At 34.2% G+C, this 17,444-nt stretch overlaps 1 protein-coding gene across 1 annotated transcript; it reads left to right on the top strand.

Annotated features, from left to right (window-relative positions):
* Positions 1-12,294: 12,294 nt before the first annotated feature.
* On the top strand, positions 12,295-14,420 carry LOC121243565 (probable isoaspartyl peptidase/L-asparaginase 2). Its single transcript, XM_041141693.1, has 4 exons — positions 12,295-12,507; positions 12,885-13,118; positions 13,523-13,609; positions 13,726-14,420. Exons 1-4 carry the CDS (start codon positions 12,334-12,336, stop codon positions 14,224-14,226), a joined length of 996 nt encoding a protein of 331 aa, XP_040997627.1. The 5' UTR covers positions 12,295-12,333; the 3' UTR covers positions 14,227-14,420.
* Positions 14,421-17,444: the final 3,024 nt, after the last annotated feature.

Below are 17,444 nucleotides of genomic sequence, written 5' to 3'. Positions count from 1 at the left end.
TGCTGCGCATGTTCTCCGTTACATCAAAGGGAGTCCCGGCCAAGACATTTTTTTCTCCTCTTCCAGCACCATCTAGGTTACAGCTTATACTGATTCTGATTGGGCCAACTGCCCCACCGACCGTCGTTCCACCACAGGTTACTTCATGCAGCCCAGTACCAGTCCCATCTCCTGGTGTACAAAAAAAAAAAAAAAAACTGTCGTTGCTCGTTCTTCCACTGAACATGGATACTGCGCCATGACTGTCACCACCTGTCAGCTCACCTGGCTAAAGCAACTTCTCACTGATCTTGGCATCCCTCATCCCGAGCCTTTCCATATCTACTATGACAATCAATCTGCACTTCACATACTGCACAATCCAGTGTTCCATGAACATACTAAACACATTGAGATCAATTGCCACATCATTCACGAAAAAATTCGCTCTGTTCTCCTCAAAGCAATTCATACTTCTTCACATGAGCAAATTGCAAATATCTTCACCAAAGCTTTAGGCCAAGATCTTTTCCATCATTTCTCAAGTAAGTTGGGTATTACAGATCTCCATGCACCAACTTGAGGGAAAATATTGACAGAATTATCTCTTCCCATAATTATGGATTGCATAAAATCAGGGATTTCTTACTTTTTAGGCATATGTTACACTAGCATCATTTCCTTATATGTAAATTTCCATACTTCTTTTCATTATGCAGTTATATATTTTGTAAAGCAGAATACAAAAAGAAATATACATAATTATTCAAAATATGTCTCACTTCTCTCTTAACAATTCTAGAATTTAAGAGAAAAAGCGGGATTGAGAATGAACTTGGCCAACGATTTAAGACCTACGATAATGGAGTTAGCTAGGGCAACATGAGATGGTCAATGAGAGAGAAGGGTGACTGTCTGGACCAAACAAACTGATCAGATGGTTTGTGTTTTATAAACGGCACCTTAATGAACTATCATCCCACAAAGGTGAGTCTGTATTTTAAACTAAGAAAATATAGCCATGGACACTTGACGTACAACCCTAGTAAGGGCCAAATTATGAGGGAAGAACCCACGTACTTTCATTCTTGTGTCCTTGTTTTCTATAAAAGTTGAGAGAGAGTCAGACAGCATAGATACTTAAAATGAAGTATGCTTTAAAATATTCCATCGCTCTTTTTTGTCTTCCTATATTTTAATTATTTTTGTGGACTTTGGACAGACAACTTTATCGTCCTCGGTCTTTTCAAAATGACAAAAAAAAAAAAAAATAGTTTGGAATCCGTAAGATGACTCTGATCAAAGACAGTACGGATGTGTGAATGTTGAAATGAATTAAATTAAGTTGAGTTGAGTTGTGATGATAAAATATTATTAGAATATTATTTTTTAATATTATTATTATTTTAAAAATTGAAAAAATTAAATTATTTATTATATTTTATATTAAAATTTAAAAAAATTATAATAATGAATTGAAATGAATTGATGTAAATTTAATAATCAAAAGCATCCGTAATGATGCGAATCTTTGGAAAGGCACAACTCAAAGTTGTTTGTGAAGGAGCGAGAAAGACACCGGATAGACGGAAGCTGAGAGAGAGAGAGAGGGAGAGAGTATCTTGAAGATTCCATCCACCACACCGGTGGATGGTTTTAATAGTTACGTTGAGATGATTTCGTATAATCAGTAAATAATAGCAATGAAATAATGAATAATAATAAAAAATAATAAATATTTTATAATTAATAATAAATAGCAGTGACTTAGTTTAAAGTGATTCCATATCACTTCACTAATCAAACAATAATAATGAATTAAAATGTTTTTTTAAATTTGTAAGAGGAGAGAAAATATTGAATAAAAATATTATAAAGTTATAAAATTTATTGAAAATAATTTTTTGGTATTTTTTTTAAAAATTTTAAAAGATTGTATTATTTTTTATATTTTGTTTAAGAAGTTTAAAAAAATTAAAATGATTAATTAAATAATAATTAGATAAAAGAGATGAAATATATGATAATAGGACATAATACTACTTCTTTTGTGTTTTCCTTTATTTCTTTCATTGTTAATTTGTATATTTTTCTTGGACTGATTGCTGAAATCATCATTCTCTTAAATGACCAACCCAATAAATATTATAATATAGAATATTGGAAATAGTTTTGGATTTGAATCTGCATGCCATGTGTGGATCGATTGGCTAGCGCTGTTTTGGGTTATGATTGATCTATGCACTCTGCCTATCTATCTTTTTGTTTTGAGACGTGAAATCCCAAGGGATTGAAGGTCGATGGCAGGAAAACTAGGCCGGAAGAAGTGTTTTGAGACATCGTGGACAAGGTTGGTAGATAGAGTAACTATACATGTATAATTCTTTTTACAATTCTTTATATAATTATGTTTTAAAATGAGGGTATTTATATAAAATGATATTATTTTTATAAATTATTTTATAAAAATTTCCATCATTTCATACATAATTATATAAAAGGTTAAAGAAATAGTTGTATATTTATCATTTTCTTGTATATAAGGATACTTATGAGTTTTTTTTTTTTTTTTGCTTAATGATTAAGAAAATGTTTTTGATTAGTTTGTAATTTTTAATTTTAAAAAAATATGTTCAAGAATTTTTTAAAAAATGTGTGGAAAAAAAAGAATAAATTTGTTTTTACAGTTTTGCTACTCATCATCCTCACACACTACACTTATTTTGTTTTAATCTTTTTTGATTTTATTCTTCTTAAACTAATTGAGTTCTTCTATTCATCATCTATACATCACATATTTGGTAAGAGAAAAAAATAAAAAATTATTTATGGTGTGTGGTGTGAGGATGATGAGTAGAATTTTTCATTTGAATAAGATCCCAAAGCACAAACGTCTTCAATGTAATTCTAATATAATAATTGGACTATGCGTATTAATATTCCAATTACTTTTTGAGTGAATACAAAATTAATAAATGGGCTTTGGAAAATTCTAAATGCAACTGCCCGCGTATCCCCGTTGCGGCCTCGGTGCCTACATGGCATAAGTACTAAACGACGCCGTCTATCTCATCCCACGGATGTTTAGTAATTTTGTTCAATTTGTCCAAATTCCCCTGCATCAGTTCTTGAGGAGACAGTATGGTGTTTAAAGCATTAGCTATTCTAGGATTGTATTGATTTCATTTTTAATTTTTAGGGTCTGTTTTATTGTTGAGAATAAAAAGGAGTACAAAGATTAAGGTGGAGGTAGAGGCAGGGGTAGCAGTGGGAGGCCATGGAGGGGTGCATTGGGGTGAGGGATGGATGCAGTGGGGAAGAAGGCAGAGGGAGAGAGACATTCTTTTTTATGATTTAATAAAAAACAACAAACAATGTTACAAAATCTCATTCACGCCATTTGGATAACACCATGCCAGCCAATATCGCTTTGCAATTCAATTGGATGGACTGGACCTAATTGCTACTTTTTTCTTAATTATTTCCAGGCTTCATTGACAATTTTTAGAAAGAAATTGCTAAATAGAAAGAAATATTCCATATTAATCATGGAATTCCATAGTTCCATCAAGTGGAACTTAGATGCGCTATTCACATTGCCAAATCACATTTTAATTGATAGGAATCATGCAAATCACATTTATTTTATCTCTCTAACTCTTGGTAATAAGTTATCTTTTTTATTAAAGCATTTCTCATTTATCAAACGGCATGGAGCACCAAACAAATAACAAGAAAGAAGATTGGTGGTGGATATTCAAGACAGTTGAAAAAGTGCTATGGTTGAACCTTTCACACTATAATGTCAACAAAATTCAGATATAATGAAACCAGTAGTAGCAGTTTTTCTTGATGTAAATGCAAGTTGTTTCCACCTATATTAAAACCCAAAAGAGAATAGAATAGACTAAAATCAAGCAAAGATATAAACTAAAATCAAGCTTAAAAAACACACCCCAAGCAAAGTGTTTGGATACCAAATTTATAGCAGCAAATGAACAAACAGATGTGATCCACTTTCTTTTTCTTTTTATTTTTCATCCACCGACGGACGTGAAACGTTTACAACTAAAATCAAGCTTAAAAAACACACCCCAAGCAAAGATATCAAATTTCCTTGTAAGCTAATAAACAAAATCATTTTTCACATACGAACAAAAAAGAAAAGAACAACCCAAAGCAACAACCTAGCTAAATTTTCGATGAAAGAAAACCCAAAAAGCCAACAACAAGCCGTTCTCTTATCCATAAATATAGATGAAAGACTACACTTAAACCCAGATGGGAAAATGTACAATGTATTGAAGACTGCAAGAGAAAATGCACAATGGATCGAAAACCGCAAGAGAAGATGCACAATAGATCGAAGACCGCAAGAGAAGATGCTCTCATAACCCCGCCGCGAGGCCGCAGCAGGGTTACGAGCTGATGGTATATAGCAGTATTGATGTGCTTTAATTTGAACATGAGACAGTGAAGATGACATTGAGTTTAATGTCAAATAATTTATAAACTTGAATTATTGAACCACTAATCACACATTTGATTCGCATTGTGTTTTAAGAGTGATGTTAATTAGTTAACTAAAACCTACCGAGTTTAAAGTTAGTTAACCAAGACCTACTTTTATATTTTAAGAGCACAGGTGAGTCCGGATAGAATAATTAGATCCAATTATAATAATGACTAGTTAATCAACAAAGACTAGGGATTGATACTGATAATAGATGCAACACATAAAGAAAACTCTAAGAATAAGGTTTATTCATAAAAGTTATAAATTAGTTCTGAAACCCACAAGCAGGACATAAATAGCTAAGGAAACCCGAGATTTTGAGAGTTTTTCCCAAAAAGAAAAACCTCAATTATTCTATAAAAATAAAATGCATAATAAAACAAGTATCTTGCCAAAATTGGAATAAGAATCATCTCAAAAAGTGATAGGGAAACATTAACATAAAAGGAAAAAAAAAAACTTAAATCAACGATTTGGAGGGAAAAATAGTTGATTTTGGGATCAAAATGGAGACCACAGGCATAACTAGTAACCACGACATGTGCGTCGAAGAGCTTTCCAAATTAGGATTATATGTGTGATTCTGATATCCCGTAGCTAAAGTTATGATCAAAATATTGACACGTGCACATTAAAATCACAATTCGAGCAATCTCCATCTTTCTTACCATATTTATGTTGATCTGCATTATTGCTGTAGTCCAACGCTATTAACATAAAATCTGCCAACTCAACATCAATAGATCATCCGAATCCCCTGCATCAACATGTTCATTACTTAATTATAATCTAAAGATCAGATTAAAATAAATTAATTAACCATGCATCAACGTCCTCATTCGGTACTAGTGGGATATATGGATATTATTTGTCAATGAGTGGGCATATGGTCATGATTATAAACTGCAAAGGCTCTCCCCAGTTGCTCTATTTAAACCTTGATCATAATGATGTCATCTGTGTTACGTACATTCGATGTTGTTTGTGACATGAAATTAGCAAAAGGACAATCCATCTTAAAATGATCGATAATGGGTGATCCGGTTAGTTTGGATAGTAGAGTATTTTTAAAATATTTTACAATTATTTATTATCTTATTATTATTATTTACCTAATTTTCACCATTATTCAATATTCTACAATTTTTTTTCATTACTATATATAGAATATCTGAAGTTACCTCACTATCCAAACGCAACCTTAAATGACAATTTTATGATTCGATGAAAAATAAAAATTGAAATAATAATCACAAGGATATTAACTTAGTGTAATTAATAGAAACTATGATTTCAAGCTGTTTCTATTAGGCCTGTGCAAATAGCCCGAAGACCTGTCCCACCCGAAGAACCTGAATAGACCCGTCTGTTAAAATTGATTTGGATTACATTTCAGGTCGAACCCGTTAAAAATTGGTTTCAACCCAATTAACCCGACTAACAAGTAACACGTTTATAAACTCTTACTTGTAGATTAAAGTTCAAACCCTAGCCGCCTTGCCCTCCGCGTTCTCTTCGTCATCACCATTGCCTCCCATCCCCATTCTCTGAAATCCCACCTCGCCTTGCCACCCAGGTTGAGCCCCAGTTTGGAGACGAAGTCCACGGGCCTAGAAATCGTCACCTCCCACCCGAATAGACCTTGAGTATGGGTATGGGTTTGTTGCGGGTTGAAGTGAGAGAAAGCGGTGGTTGTGGGCTGAGGGTTAAAGCTGTTCTTTTGGAAGGGTTGAGCGTAGTGGTCGAAGATTTGGCGAGTTTGGTCAGAATCCTGGTTGGTTTCTTCCTCGCCCGATAGCATGATTGTGCCAGTGTTGCCCCATTCGTATTCCAGCATTTTGCTATGTGCAGACGGCCTCTTCTCCCTACGGGCTACGACGTTTCTGAGGACACAGAACATATAGTGAGAGAGAGATCAGAGAGAGAGGAAGCAAAAATGTCAGCTTTTTATGAGAGATTATTGGGAGAAGAAAAACTGAAACTTTTTTTTTTTTTTTTTTTTGTTCCTTTTTGCTTTGTTGGTATATTTAAGCAGTTAAGCTTACCCAAGGAATTAGGTGGAGTGTGGAACTCGGAGAAGCAGATAGAGGAAGGAAAACTCCGAAGCCCTAAGTTGCCATTTGCAGGGTGGATCACTGATCTGTTTCTTGCTTTACAACGATGGCGTGGAGATCATAGTTTCTTTCTTTCTTTTCTTTCTCTTCGTATCAAAGTTTCTTTCTTTCTTTTCTTTCTCTTCATCTCCCTCAGTCAGTTAGTGATGGCCATCTTGGCCTTCTACATCCACAAGTGCAGCGTTGACCAGGTCATCGAGCATCTCAGGGAAAAACTCGAGTTGACCAGACCCGAAATGTTCGGTGCCGGGTTGCTGTTTCTTGTTGGCGAGTCGGGTAGGGTCGGGCCTAAAGTCAGTTCGGATTGGTTGGGTTGCAGCCCTAGTTTCTATGTGCCCGATTATAATTATAAGAAGATGAGTTTGATCCATGCATGCCTATTATCATTGTCAAGCTGTGGCTTATATAGCACCCCCTTATCCTTGGTGGACTTCATCAAATTATAGCTCAAATCCATCTTTAAGGAGCATTTTCAGCTCGATCCATGCCGTTTGAAGGAGATTCCAATGGGATCTATGATATATATTATATGAGAAATGATAGTTACAATTATGAGTATGCAAGTGCTGTATAATCATTTTGAAAAAAATGAATAAACATAGGACATACATGAAAAAAAAATTAATTTTTAATAGTGAATCTCACTTTTTTTTCAAAGCGACTGCACGACTCTTGCGCACTTCATAATTATATGTAGCATTACTCATATTATATAGTACTACTATGATCGCGCCAAAATAGAATACCTACCGACCTTGATAAGTTGATGATCTCACTCTTTCTCCTTTTCCTAGAAAAAAAAAAATACATATCAAAATGGTTCCGTTCGTCTCCACCCTAGATTTACATTACTGTCACTTGCAGAATATAAACTCTTTTTTAGATGAATAAATGTATTTGCTGTACGTCTTTTTATTGACACACTAAATACATTGTTGATGTTGAAGTGTGACACATGATCAGTTTACATAAAAACAAAATATTGGTACTTTTAACTCTTTTTATGAACATAATAATATCACAATAGGTGGTGTTATATATCAAACTGGTAAATAACATAAATATCTTTATTTTTAATTAAACTACATAACTAGTATTGTCCAATATTGAGGAAAGCCAACTGTCTTTGTATTTATAACTATTTGCGGCAAAAATGATTCGTAACTAAGGTCCGTTTGAATACAAAAAGTGTTTTATCTTATTTTATCTAATCATTACAATTTTTTCAATTTCTTACATAAATTATAATAAACAATTCATCTTTTTCAAATCTTAAAATAATAATATTAAAAAATAATATTATAACAATATTTTATTTAATCTCAACTCATCTTATTTTAAATTACTATTCAAACGGTACATATATATCATTCAATTTTTTATCCTAAGCTAGTAAATAATATCTCTGAGTTAATTAGAATAGTCACTTTAGAATTAAGTTTGGAATAATTGTTTTAAGTTTGGTTCCTTGCTTGCCTAGCAAGTAGTACTACAGTTAGGGGTGTTAACTTGTGTTAATGTGCTATGTTCATGTCATGTCAAGACATATATATTATACTATATGGATCAATTCGAACACGACCCATTAAACTTATCGTATCAAAATCTCAAATTCTAACACGACCCGTTAGTGAATATTACGAAATATATTAACACGTCTCGACTCGACCTGTTTTAATCCGTTTATGTAAATGGGTTGAACAAACATGAAATTAACCCGTTTAATCATATTAAGTTTAGCATAATTTTATATAAATATTAAAATCACAATATCTATAAAAAAAATATAAAACTAACTACAAGTCTAAAATTACAATCTAAACAATAAAAATATTAAAATTAAAACTTCAACAATTTTACTTTTAAATATAAAGGTATAATTATAACTTTAACTTTCTTAATGGATCATAATGGGTCAAAATGGATTGACGCGTTATTAACTCATTAAGAAATCGTGTCTTCAACCCGTTTTATCTTAACCTGTTAATACTAAATCCAAACTAACTATTATCGTGTCGTGTTTATGTTGAGTTAACACAACGTATCACATAGTGTTATTCGTATTATTTAAAAAATAAAACAGTAAAAAGAGATACGAATCCCAGGTTCATTGTTAGCTTAGGAACCAAAAAACACGAGGTTTCAAGAGTCTGTTCATCAAGTCGCATCAGAGGAGGCCAAAGGAAAGAGCATAAAGACAAAGTGGAAGTGGAAAGCAGTGGTAGTGGGAACGATACAATGGACACAAACCGATCGATGGTGTCCCATTCTAGCTAATGTATATGACTCATCTTCAACTACCTCAATTTTGGGAGTGCGCTATATATATTAATTGCATGCAGCTTCTACACTACTATTTGGTTTTTACTTAAATACATATACGAGTAATGATTTATACGATCATGAAAATTTTATTATTAAAATATTACTTTTTTTTATATAAATTTTTTATATTTTATTTTTTTTAAAAAAAATTATACGATATTTAATAGCTCAAATATCATATATATATATATTATATGAATAAACATTTGGATCAGCTAGTTTTAAATTCTGTATTTGGGTAAAAATGTATTTTTAAGTATTCTATGAATAATAATAAAAAAAATAATGATAAAATATTAAATAATAATAATAAATAAATAAAATAATAAATATAAATGGGGTATTTTCAATATCACTTTAATGCACATCTAAAAGCCTTCTCATCACCGACGCATCTTGTCAACTAAATCCAGCCAATCAAACTTCTTATCATCCTCATTTTTAAGATGCATGCTAATCTTCATTTATATATATATATATTTCTTCCCAGAATGCAGCGACTCTGGGACCCATAAGAGTGTCGGAGTCGGACCCACGGCCAGCTTTTACCTACCATTTTTTTTCCCGCCTCCTAGCTGCCTTGACTGACGCAAGCATATATAGCTGCCTAGAGCCCACCTGAACCATGCAGCCAGGGGCTGATCTTCTGCTCCTCGTTAGCAGCATTTGCCGTCTGTTTCCAAGCTTCTGATCAACAGCTTTACGGATCTGCTAGAGCCAATTAGCTTGCCTTGCCTCATATATTTGGGTGATTATGCGTTACTGCTGGGAGCTCTTTTATTTTATTTTATTTAGTGTATTTTATTTTATATTTTATATTTTTTTATATATATATATTTTAATAATTTTAAATATTTTAAAAAAATTCACAAGATCATTTTCTATTTTATTTTGTTGTTTTCATTATCTCTATATATACTTGATATATAGATTCTTTTTCAATGAGGTTTTGTTTTGTTTTGTTTTCAAAGATTAATGGGATGTGAAGTGTTGCAAACTTGTACGACAATTATTATCTCAGATGTTTTTTCCAGTGATCACCCAACCAGCTGATCATTTCCCCAAAATAAAAGATAAAAATAAAAATTAAGGTGTATGATCCGTATGATACTCGTTTATGGTTAAGGTTTATCCCGGCAAACACACAGACAGTACGTGTACAGAAATCGAAAGCTTAAATAAATGGGATTGAGATGAAGATCAACATGCATGCAAGCATCATGGTCATGTCCCCGCTAGCTATATCTATTATCATGTGTGGAATGAAAATGCCATGCTTATCCAAATATTTAATCATAGTGCGAGAATCTCAATATTTATGGCATCTTAAACATGCAATGTATTCATAAAAAAGATTATTTCACACAAAAATTATTATATAAAAAATCATATTAAATTGTTGTTCATATTAAGGCACCTACATAGGGAAAGTTTGTCATGTTTCTGCTGAAATAGATGGTATAATTTGTGACAAATAAATAGAGAATTGATTAATAAGTGGAAGAACAAGGTGAGGTTGCAGAAGGAGGACTTTTTTCATGTATAGTGTGAGGATGATAAGTAAAATTTATCTTATAGTATATAGTATTGCCAGATCGGCAAACCCTTCGACAACTACAAAGCAAACGACATTAGTTGCCAAAATAAGAAATCCAAGCCGACGTTCAATATCGTAGTTGTATATATATATATATATATATTTATATATGTGTGTGTGTGGATAAGAGCTTGAAAAGGATAAAATAAACATATTTTTCTTTCCGTGATTGGTTATTTTATCATTCTTTGAAGTTCGAAAAATGCGCATTTGATTAGAAAATTGATAGTTGCAGTTGTGAGTGTGTAAGTGCTGTGCAATCATTTTAAAAAGAGTGAATATATTCGAGGCTCATATGAAAAAAATTAATTTTTTAATAATAAATCTCACTCTTTTTCAAAATGATTGCATGACGTTTATACACTCTATGACTGTATTCTAGTATTACTCTTTGATTTATAACATCCAAAAAAGTAACGTAAGGCGTTAAAATCTGGACAGAAAAAGTAAAAGATTTTTGCTAATTGCTTTATTTATCCCCATTTTTCAGTTTTAATTAACTGAATTATTACATGATGTCATTTAACACTCATATAATTAAATACTCATTTATGATTAATTATAAAGAAACACAATAAAATAAACTTAAGTAAGTGATCAGACTCAAATTCTCAAAAGTCTGAACTAGATAAATATATAGATAGCTAGACAATGCCTGTTGTAAAGTTTTTGTGTACGAGAATGCTTACAACAGATGTTAGTTTGATTTATAATTTTGAGTCACAGATATAACTTCTTTTATAAAATGAAATGAAGTCTGTTTCTTATTAAAAAAAAAAAAATGCTAGACATGTGATCAGATGAGATCAACAACAACATCAATTTGAGATGAATTAGTAACTGTAAAAAAATGGCCGGTTGAGTCATATTAAATTCTTCGATCTTAGGTTCTTGTCAAGTATGTTTGGTTCTAACAAAAAATGATCAATTGATCTAAATGTCTCGTGAACTGCATGTGTTGAATTGAGTACTTTTGAGTCAGTCATAACTTAACTCCACTACGTACCTTCGATCGTATGGAGCTCTATTTGATTTGTAAATCGACTCAAATAAATTTATCTCTACGTGGGAGCTAGCTAGCAGGCAAGTCAAACAAAGAATTAATCATTGCGATGAATTGAACCCTAGGTTAGAACTCCGTGGACGACAAGGCTTATTGGGGTAGAACTTGCGGTATACTTGCATATATTTTCAAGCTTCTTTGTCTACACACCAACCACTTCAGTGATATGAAAGTCTCTACTACATGACCAAGTTATATATATATATATATATATATATATATATATATATATATATATAAATTACTTATCACTCTCACACTACATACTACATATAATTTTTTTTATTTTTTTTCTCTTACTAAATGTATAGTGTATGGATGATGATTAGAAAGCATCAATTAATTTCAAAAATTAAAATTTAAAAAATTAAAATATATATAGTATATAATGTGTTAAAAAATGATAATTCAATTCATCACTTTTTATTAATATATAACGTATGAACGATAGCAAAATTCAATTAATTTAATATAATAAAACTACTCAAGAAAGAAATAACAATAATGTTTAATATCCTCATCATCGAATATCTGTAAATTTAAGGAAGCACGCTGGAAAATCCTGCAGGGCTCTGACAAGTCTGCATTGAATTGACTGCACGCACACATATACGTGAAGGAACCCAAATCATAGTTAAATTCCAGCTCAGAGATCCTTGGAGTCCGCCTCCGCCTATTTAAATGCCACTCGATCCTCGTAGTCAGCACGCACGATTTACAAAAACCGCAATAGAGGGAGATGGAGAGAAATATGGGAGGGTGGGCTATAGCTGTGCATGGCGGCGCTGGTGTGGACCCTAATCTCCCACAACAGCGTCAAGAGGAGGCCAAACAAGTCCTCAGTCGCTGCCTAAATCTTGGTATCGACGCTCTTCGATCCAACCTCTCTGCCGTCGATGTTGTCGAACTTGTTGTACGTCCCTTTCTCTTTGTTTCTGTGGCTTCTTTTTCAATAACTGCCCTGTTCAGTTTCCCTTTCCTTATGACGTTGCCATGCGGTAACTTTCCGATTTGAATCCTACAAAGGAAATAAAAAAGTAAAGTTTCAATCTTATGACTATCACTCCAATCCCATGTCTGGATTTCCTCTCTGTCATGCATTTTCCGAGAAAACAGATGAGTGCAAAGTGCATTTTCTAATTCAAACTGTACCACATTTTTTACTAATTCTTTGCATGGCTTCCGTGTCTCGTCTGCGTGATTGAATACTTACTAGCGCAGCATTTACGAGTTTTTTTTACTTATAAAAAAACTCTCTTTACATTTTGTGATTGCGAATGTGTGATACAGGTTAGAGAACTCGAAACAGATCCTGTCTTTAATTCTGGACGTGGATCTGCCCTGACGGCGAAAGGTACTGTGGAGATGGAATCGAGCATCATGGATGGGAGTGGGAGGAGATGCGGTGCCGTTTCGGGCTTGACTACAGTCAAGAACCCCGTCTCTCTTGCCCGACTAGTCATGGAGAGATCTCCCCACTCCTACCTAGCCTTCGCCGGCGCCGAAGATTTCGCCAGGCAACAGGTCTGAATCTCTGATTCTAACGGTTCTACCCTAAAAGAAATTTATGGGAAAAAAGAAAGAAAGGAAAGAGCGTCAGCTTTTCATTTCGCTTGTAGAAAGATCTAAGCCGCCTGTCCCTTCGCATTCATTTCCACGTGTTTTCACTGAATTTTCTATTGTAATTTGTCTTGTGGGTGTGCGTGTTCCTTACAGGTTGAATTTCTGAGAAAAGAAGAGAAAGAAAGGCAAAAGTTTCCCATTTCTGTGGTTGTTTTACTGAAACATGACGTAATATAATATTTTAATCATTTAATCATGTAATAATTATTAAAATCAAAGAAATATTCTAGGTGATTAGATGTTTAAGAGTATGAGGAACCGTGATCCATCTTTATTTTTTTTATTCATGGTGTTGATTTCTTCAGGGTGTGGAGGTCGTGGACAATGAATATTTCATCACGGAGGAGAACGTGGGAATGCTTAAACTGGCAAAGGAAGCAAACACCATCATGGTACGTTGAATCTCTCTGATTAGTTTTCTTCGCAAGTCTTCAAAAAATATCATAACCCACGAGACGGCAGAAACGCACTAACTTAATTCTGAATATGTCCGGATCGTCGCTTGCAGTTTGATTACAGGATCCCGGCGGCAGGGGGATTGGAGACATGCAGCGCCGTGGTGGAGAGTCCCATCCTGATGAACGGGCTACCAATCAGCGTGTATGCGCCGGAGACGGTTGGGTGCGTGGTGGTGGACAGCCAGGGCCGTTGCGCTGCGGCAACATCAACCGGGGGGCTCATGAACAAGATGAGCGGTCGCATCGGAGATTCGCCCCTGATCGGCGCTGGCACCTACGCATGCAATATTTGCGGGGTGTCGTGCACCGGAGAGGGCGAGGCGATCATACGCGGGACCCTGGCGAGAGAGGTGGCGGCGGTGATGGAGTACAAGGGGCTGGGCCTTCAGGAGGCCGTGGACTTTGTCATCAAGGAACGGCTCGATGAAGGGAAGGCAGGGCTCATAGCTGTGTCGAATAAAGGAGAAGTGGCTTGGGGTTTTAACACCACTGGGATGTTTAGGGGCTGTGCTACTGAGGATGGTTTCATGGAGATCGGTATTTGGGACTAAGAACGATCTTGTGGTTATGGTGTTAGGGATGCCATAGCTTGCTAGCTGCTATATGTGGTGGTGTTTGCTGTTGATCTCTGTGCTTTGGTTGCGTTTCTTGTGCTCACAATATATGATTGTTGTAGCTACTTTTCATGTAATAGAAACGCCAAAAGTATATGTAATGTTGGAAATAAATTGCCAAGGCTTAAGTTCAAAGTGTGATCCATTAAGCATCCTACATTTGGTCCAACTGACACTTGTGGCTAGGGGTGTAACCAGTCTAGTTCGGTCTGGTTTTGGATAAAATCTAGAACCAAACCGGTATGTATCGGTTTCGTATTTTTCAAAACCGATTACGCACCAGTTACCCTCCTAAACCGGTATTTCCAGTTTTACCGATTTTTGATCCAATTTGATCCGGTTTTCCAGTTTTTTAAAATGAAATTTAAACAATTTATCATCAAAAATCTGTTTATAAGAAAACAAAAAAAACTGGTTTAATTGTTAAGCCTTCACAGTTTATTCAAATCCTCAACCCCAATTGATAAACATTAAACAGGACAGATGTTATTTAAGTAGAAAAATTACAAAACACTATCAATGTAATTTCACAAACCCAATCAAAGTAAATTTCGGATTAAAAAAATCATAATATCACAAATATCATCTATCATAATTTCAAAGTAATTTCACAATCCCAATCACAAAACCCTAATATCACAAACAGAATAATAAACACAATCACAAAAAATCCTAAATTTCAGATTAAAAAACTATAATATCACAAAACCCAATCACAAAAAGTCTAGTATGTAATTTCAAAAAAAAAAAAAAACCTTTGAAGAGGCATTGGGCAGCCTCGACGGAGAGACAAAGTGAGGCCGGGAGAGTTGAGACTTAGGATGCGTTTGGTTACCAAACTCACCTCAATTTATCTCAACTCATTATTACAACTTTTTCAAATTCCAACACAAAATATAATAAACAATTCAACTTTTTCAAATTTTAAAATAATAATAATATTAAAAAATAATATTCTAACAATATTTTATCATCACAACTCAACTCAATTCAACTCACTTCAACATCCAAACACACCCTTAAGAGAAGAGAGAGTGAGGGACTAGAGAGTTGAGAGAAGAGAGAGTGAGAGACGAGAGACTTGAGAATGAGAAGGGGCGAGGCCGCGAGCCAGAGACGCAGACGAGAGAGTGAGTGGACAACAGAGTTGAGAGAAGAGAGTGTGAGCAACGAGAGAGTTGAGAGTTGAGAGACGACAGAATGAGAAGGGGCGAGGCCGCGAGGCAGAGATGCAGACGAGAGAGTGAGTCGTGAGCTGACGAGAAAGAGAACGACGTAGAATGAGATGAGAGGGAGAATAAGACTTTAGGAATTAGGGTTTAGTTATAGGGGAAACGACGCCGTTTCCTATTGAGTTAATATTTTCAATGTGTTTTTTTTTTAAATGGTAATTAAAACCTTTTTTGATGGTTTGAAAATTTGATTTAATATACTATAGTCTAATATATTAGACTATATAATAGTATTAACTATTAATATTAGACTATTAGTATAGTTATATATTAGTATTAGGTATAATGATTTAGTATAACTATATTAGTATAAGTATAACTATAGTCTTTAATAAATTATTAGTCTATTAGTATTAGTTAAATAGTTGTGGGAAAAGAATCTCTTCATTCTCTCTAAAAAAAAAAACTCCCCAATCCTCAAACTAGCTTGAGGGGGTGGGAGCTTCGGCTTCTCCCCCTCCCTTCCCTCTTGCTTTTTTCGTCTTTCTCCTCTAGGTTTTGTTTTATTTTATTTTGTTTGTATTTTCAGGGATAATAATAAAAGACACTGCTATGGGTTTTTGGTAGTTTCGACACCGTCCACCGATGGTAGCAATGTGTGCGCATCCATCCCACGGTGTTTGCGTTGGTAGCAGTTTCGGCAGGGGTTGGGGTGGGCATGGGTGGGCAGATCGGCACCATCCACCGATGCATATTGCGCCGCCTGATAGAGTGAGTAAGGGTGGCGGCAGGTGGGGTGGCTGATGAATCAGATGTCGCAGCAGCAGCCCATATCTCCTACGGTGGTGGCTGAGGACGAAAGGGTGGGTAGGGGTTGGGGTGGCGGCAGCATGAGATCGGCAGTAGCATCGGTAGGTCGTCTGCACAGATCGGTAGAGGTGGCTTGATGGTAGGGGCAGAGGATTCGAAGGAGGAGGTCAGGGCCGACGGTCTGCAGAGGAATCGGTGGAGGGGGAAGCGCAGGATGGTGAAGAAGAAAAAAGAAAAAAGAAAAAAAGAATAAGAAAAAGAAAGGGGGGCGGCGGCGGCAGTATAAGATGGAACCCTAATAGCAGTGTCTTTTTTCAGTCCATGTGTCTTTTTACTTTTCTATGTACTTCCTGTTTGGTGTTTGTTTTCAATAAATAGAAATAGGCTATTGCACTTTTTGGAGTCCATAGTACCAGAGTCTTAATCCTCCTGTGGGAGGAGATTGAATGACAGTACTTTTGCTCTTTGAGAGGACGAAGGGTGATAGTACTATTTTTTGAAAGGGGTTATTTAATTCTGTTTTTACATGACGCTATTCTCCCAGACAAACCGGACTGTTTGTTAGGAGAAAGTTTATAGAAGTTAAGACAATGTCCGTCATAAAGAAATTTGTGTGCGAAGGTGCTTTAGAACAGATGCGTAGGTTGACTTGTAATCTGGATTTTTTCCAATATTGATAAGTCACATTTGTAACTTCTAATTCATTGAATGACAAGAAGTCTATTTCCATAAAAAAAATAATAAAAAAAAAAAGTTAAATAGTTATAGACTTATATATTAGTATAGCTATATAATATATTAGACTATGTAATAGTATTAGTATTAGACTATTAATATAGTAACTATAGTTATATATTAGTATTAGTTATAAACTTTTAGTAATTTAGTATAACTATATTAATTATAAGTATAACTATAGTCTATATTATATTTGTAATATATATATATATAGACTATAATATATAAATATATATTGAATCTACATTTAATATTTATAGTCTAATATATTAGACTATATAATAGTATTAATATTAGACTATTAGTATAGTTATATATTAGTATTAGTGATAATGATTTAGTATAACTATAGTCTATATTAAACTATTAGTATTAGTTAAATAGTTGTAGTAGTATAGCTGTATAATATATTAAACTATATAATAGTTTAATATT

The sequence above is a fragment of the Juglans microcarpa x Juglans regia genome, chromosome 8D, assembly GCF_004785595.1.
Source record: "Juglans microcarpa x Juglans regia isolate MS1-56 chromosome 8D, Jm3101_v1.0, whole genome shotgun sequence".
Lineage (NCBI taxonomy): Eukaryota > Viridiplantae > Streptophyta > Magnoliopsida > Fagales > Juglandaceae > Juglans > Juglans microcarpa x Juglans regia.
The sequence above is the reverse complement of the archived record's forward strand: the minus strand, read 5'-3'. Positions and strand labels throughout refer to the sequence as shown.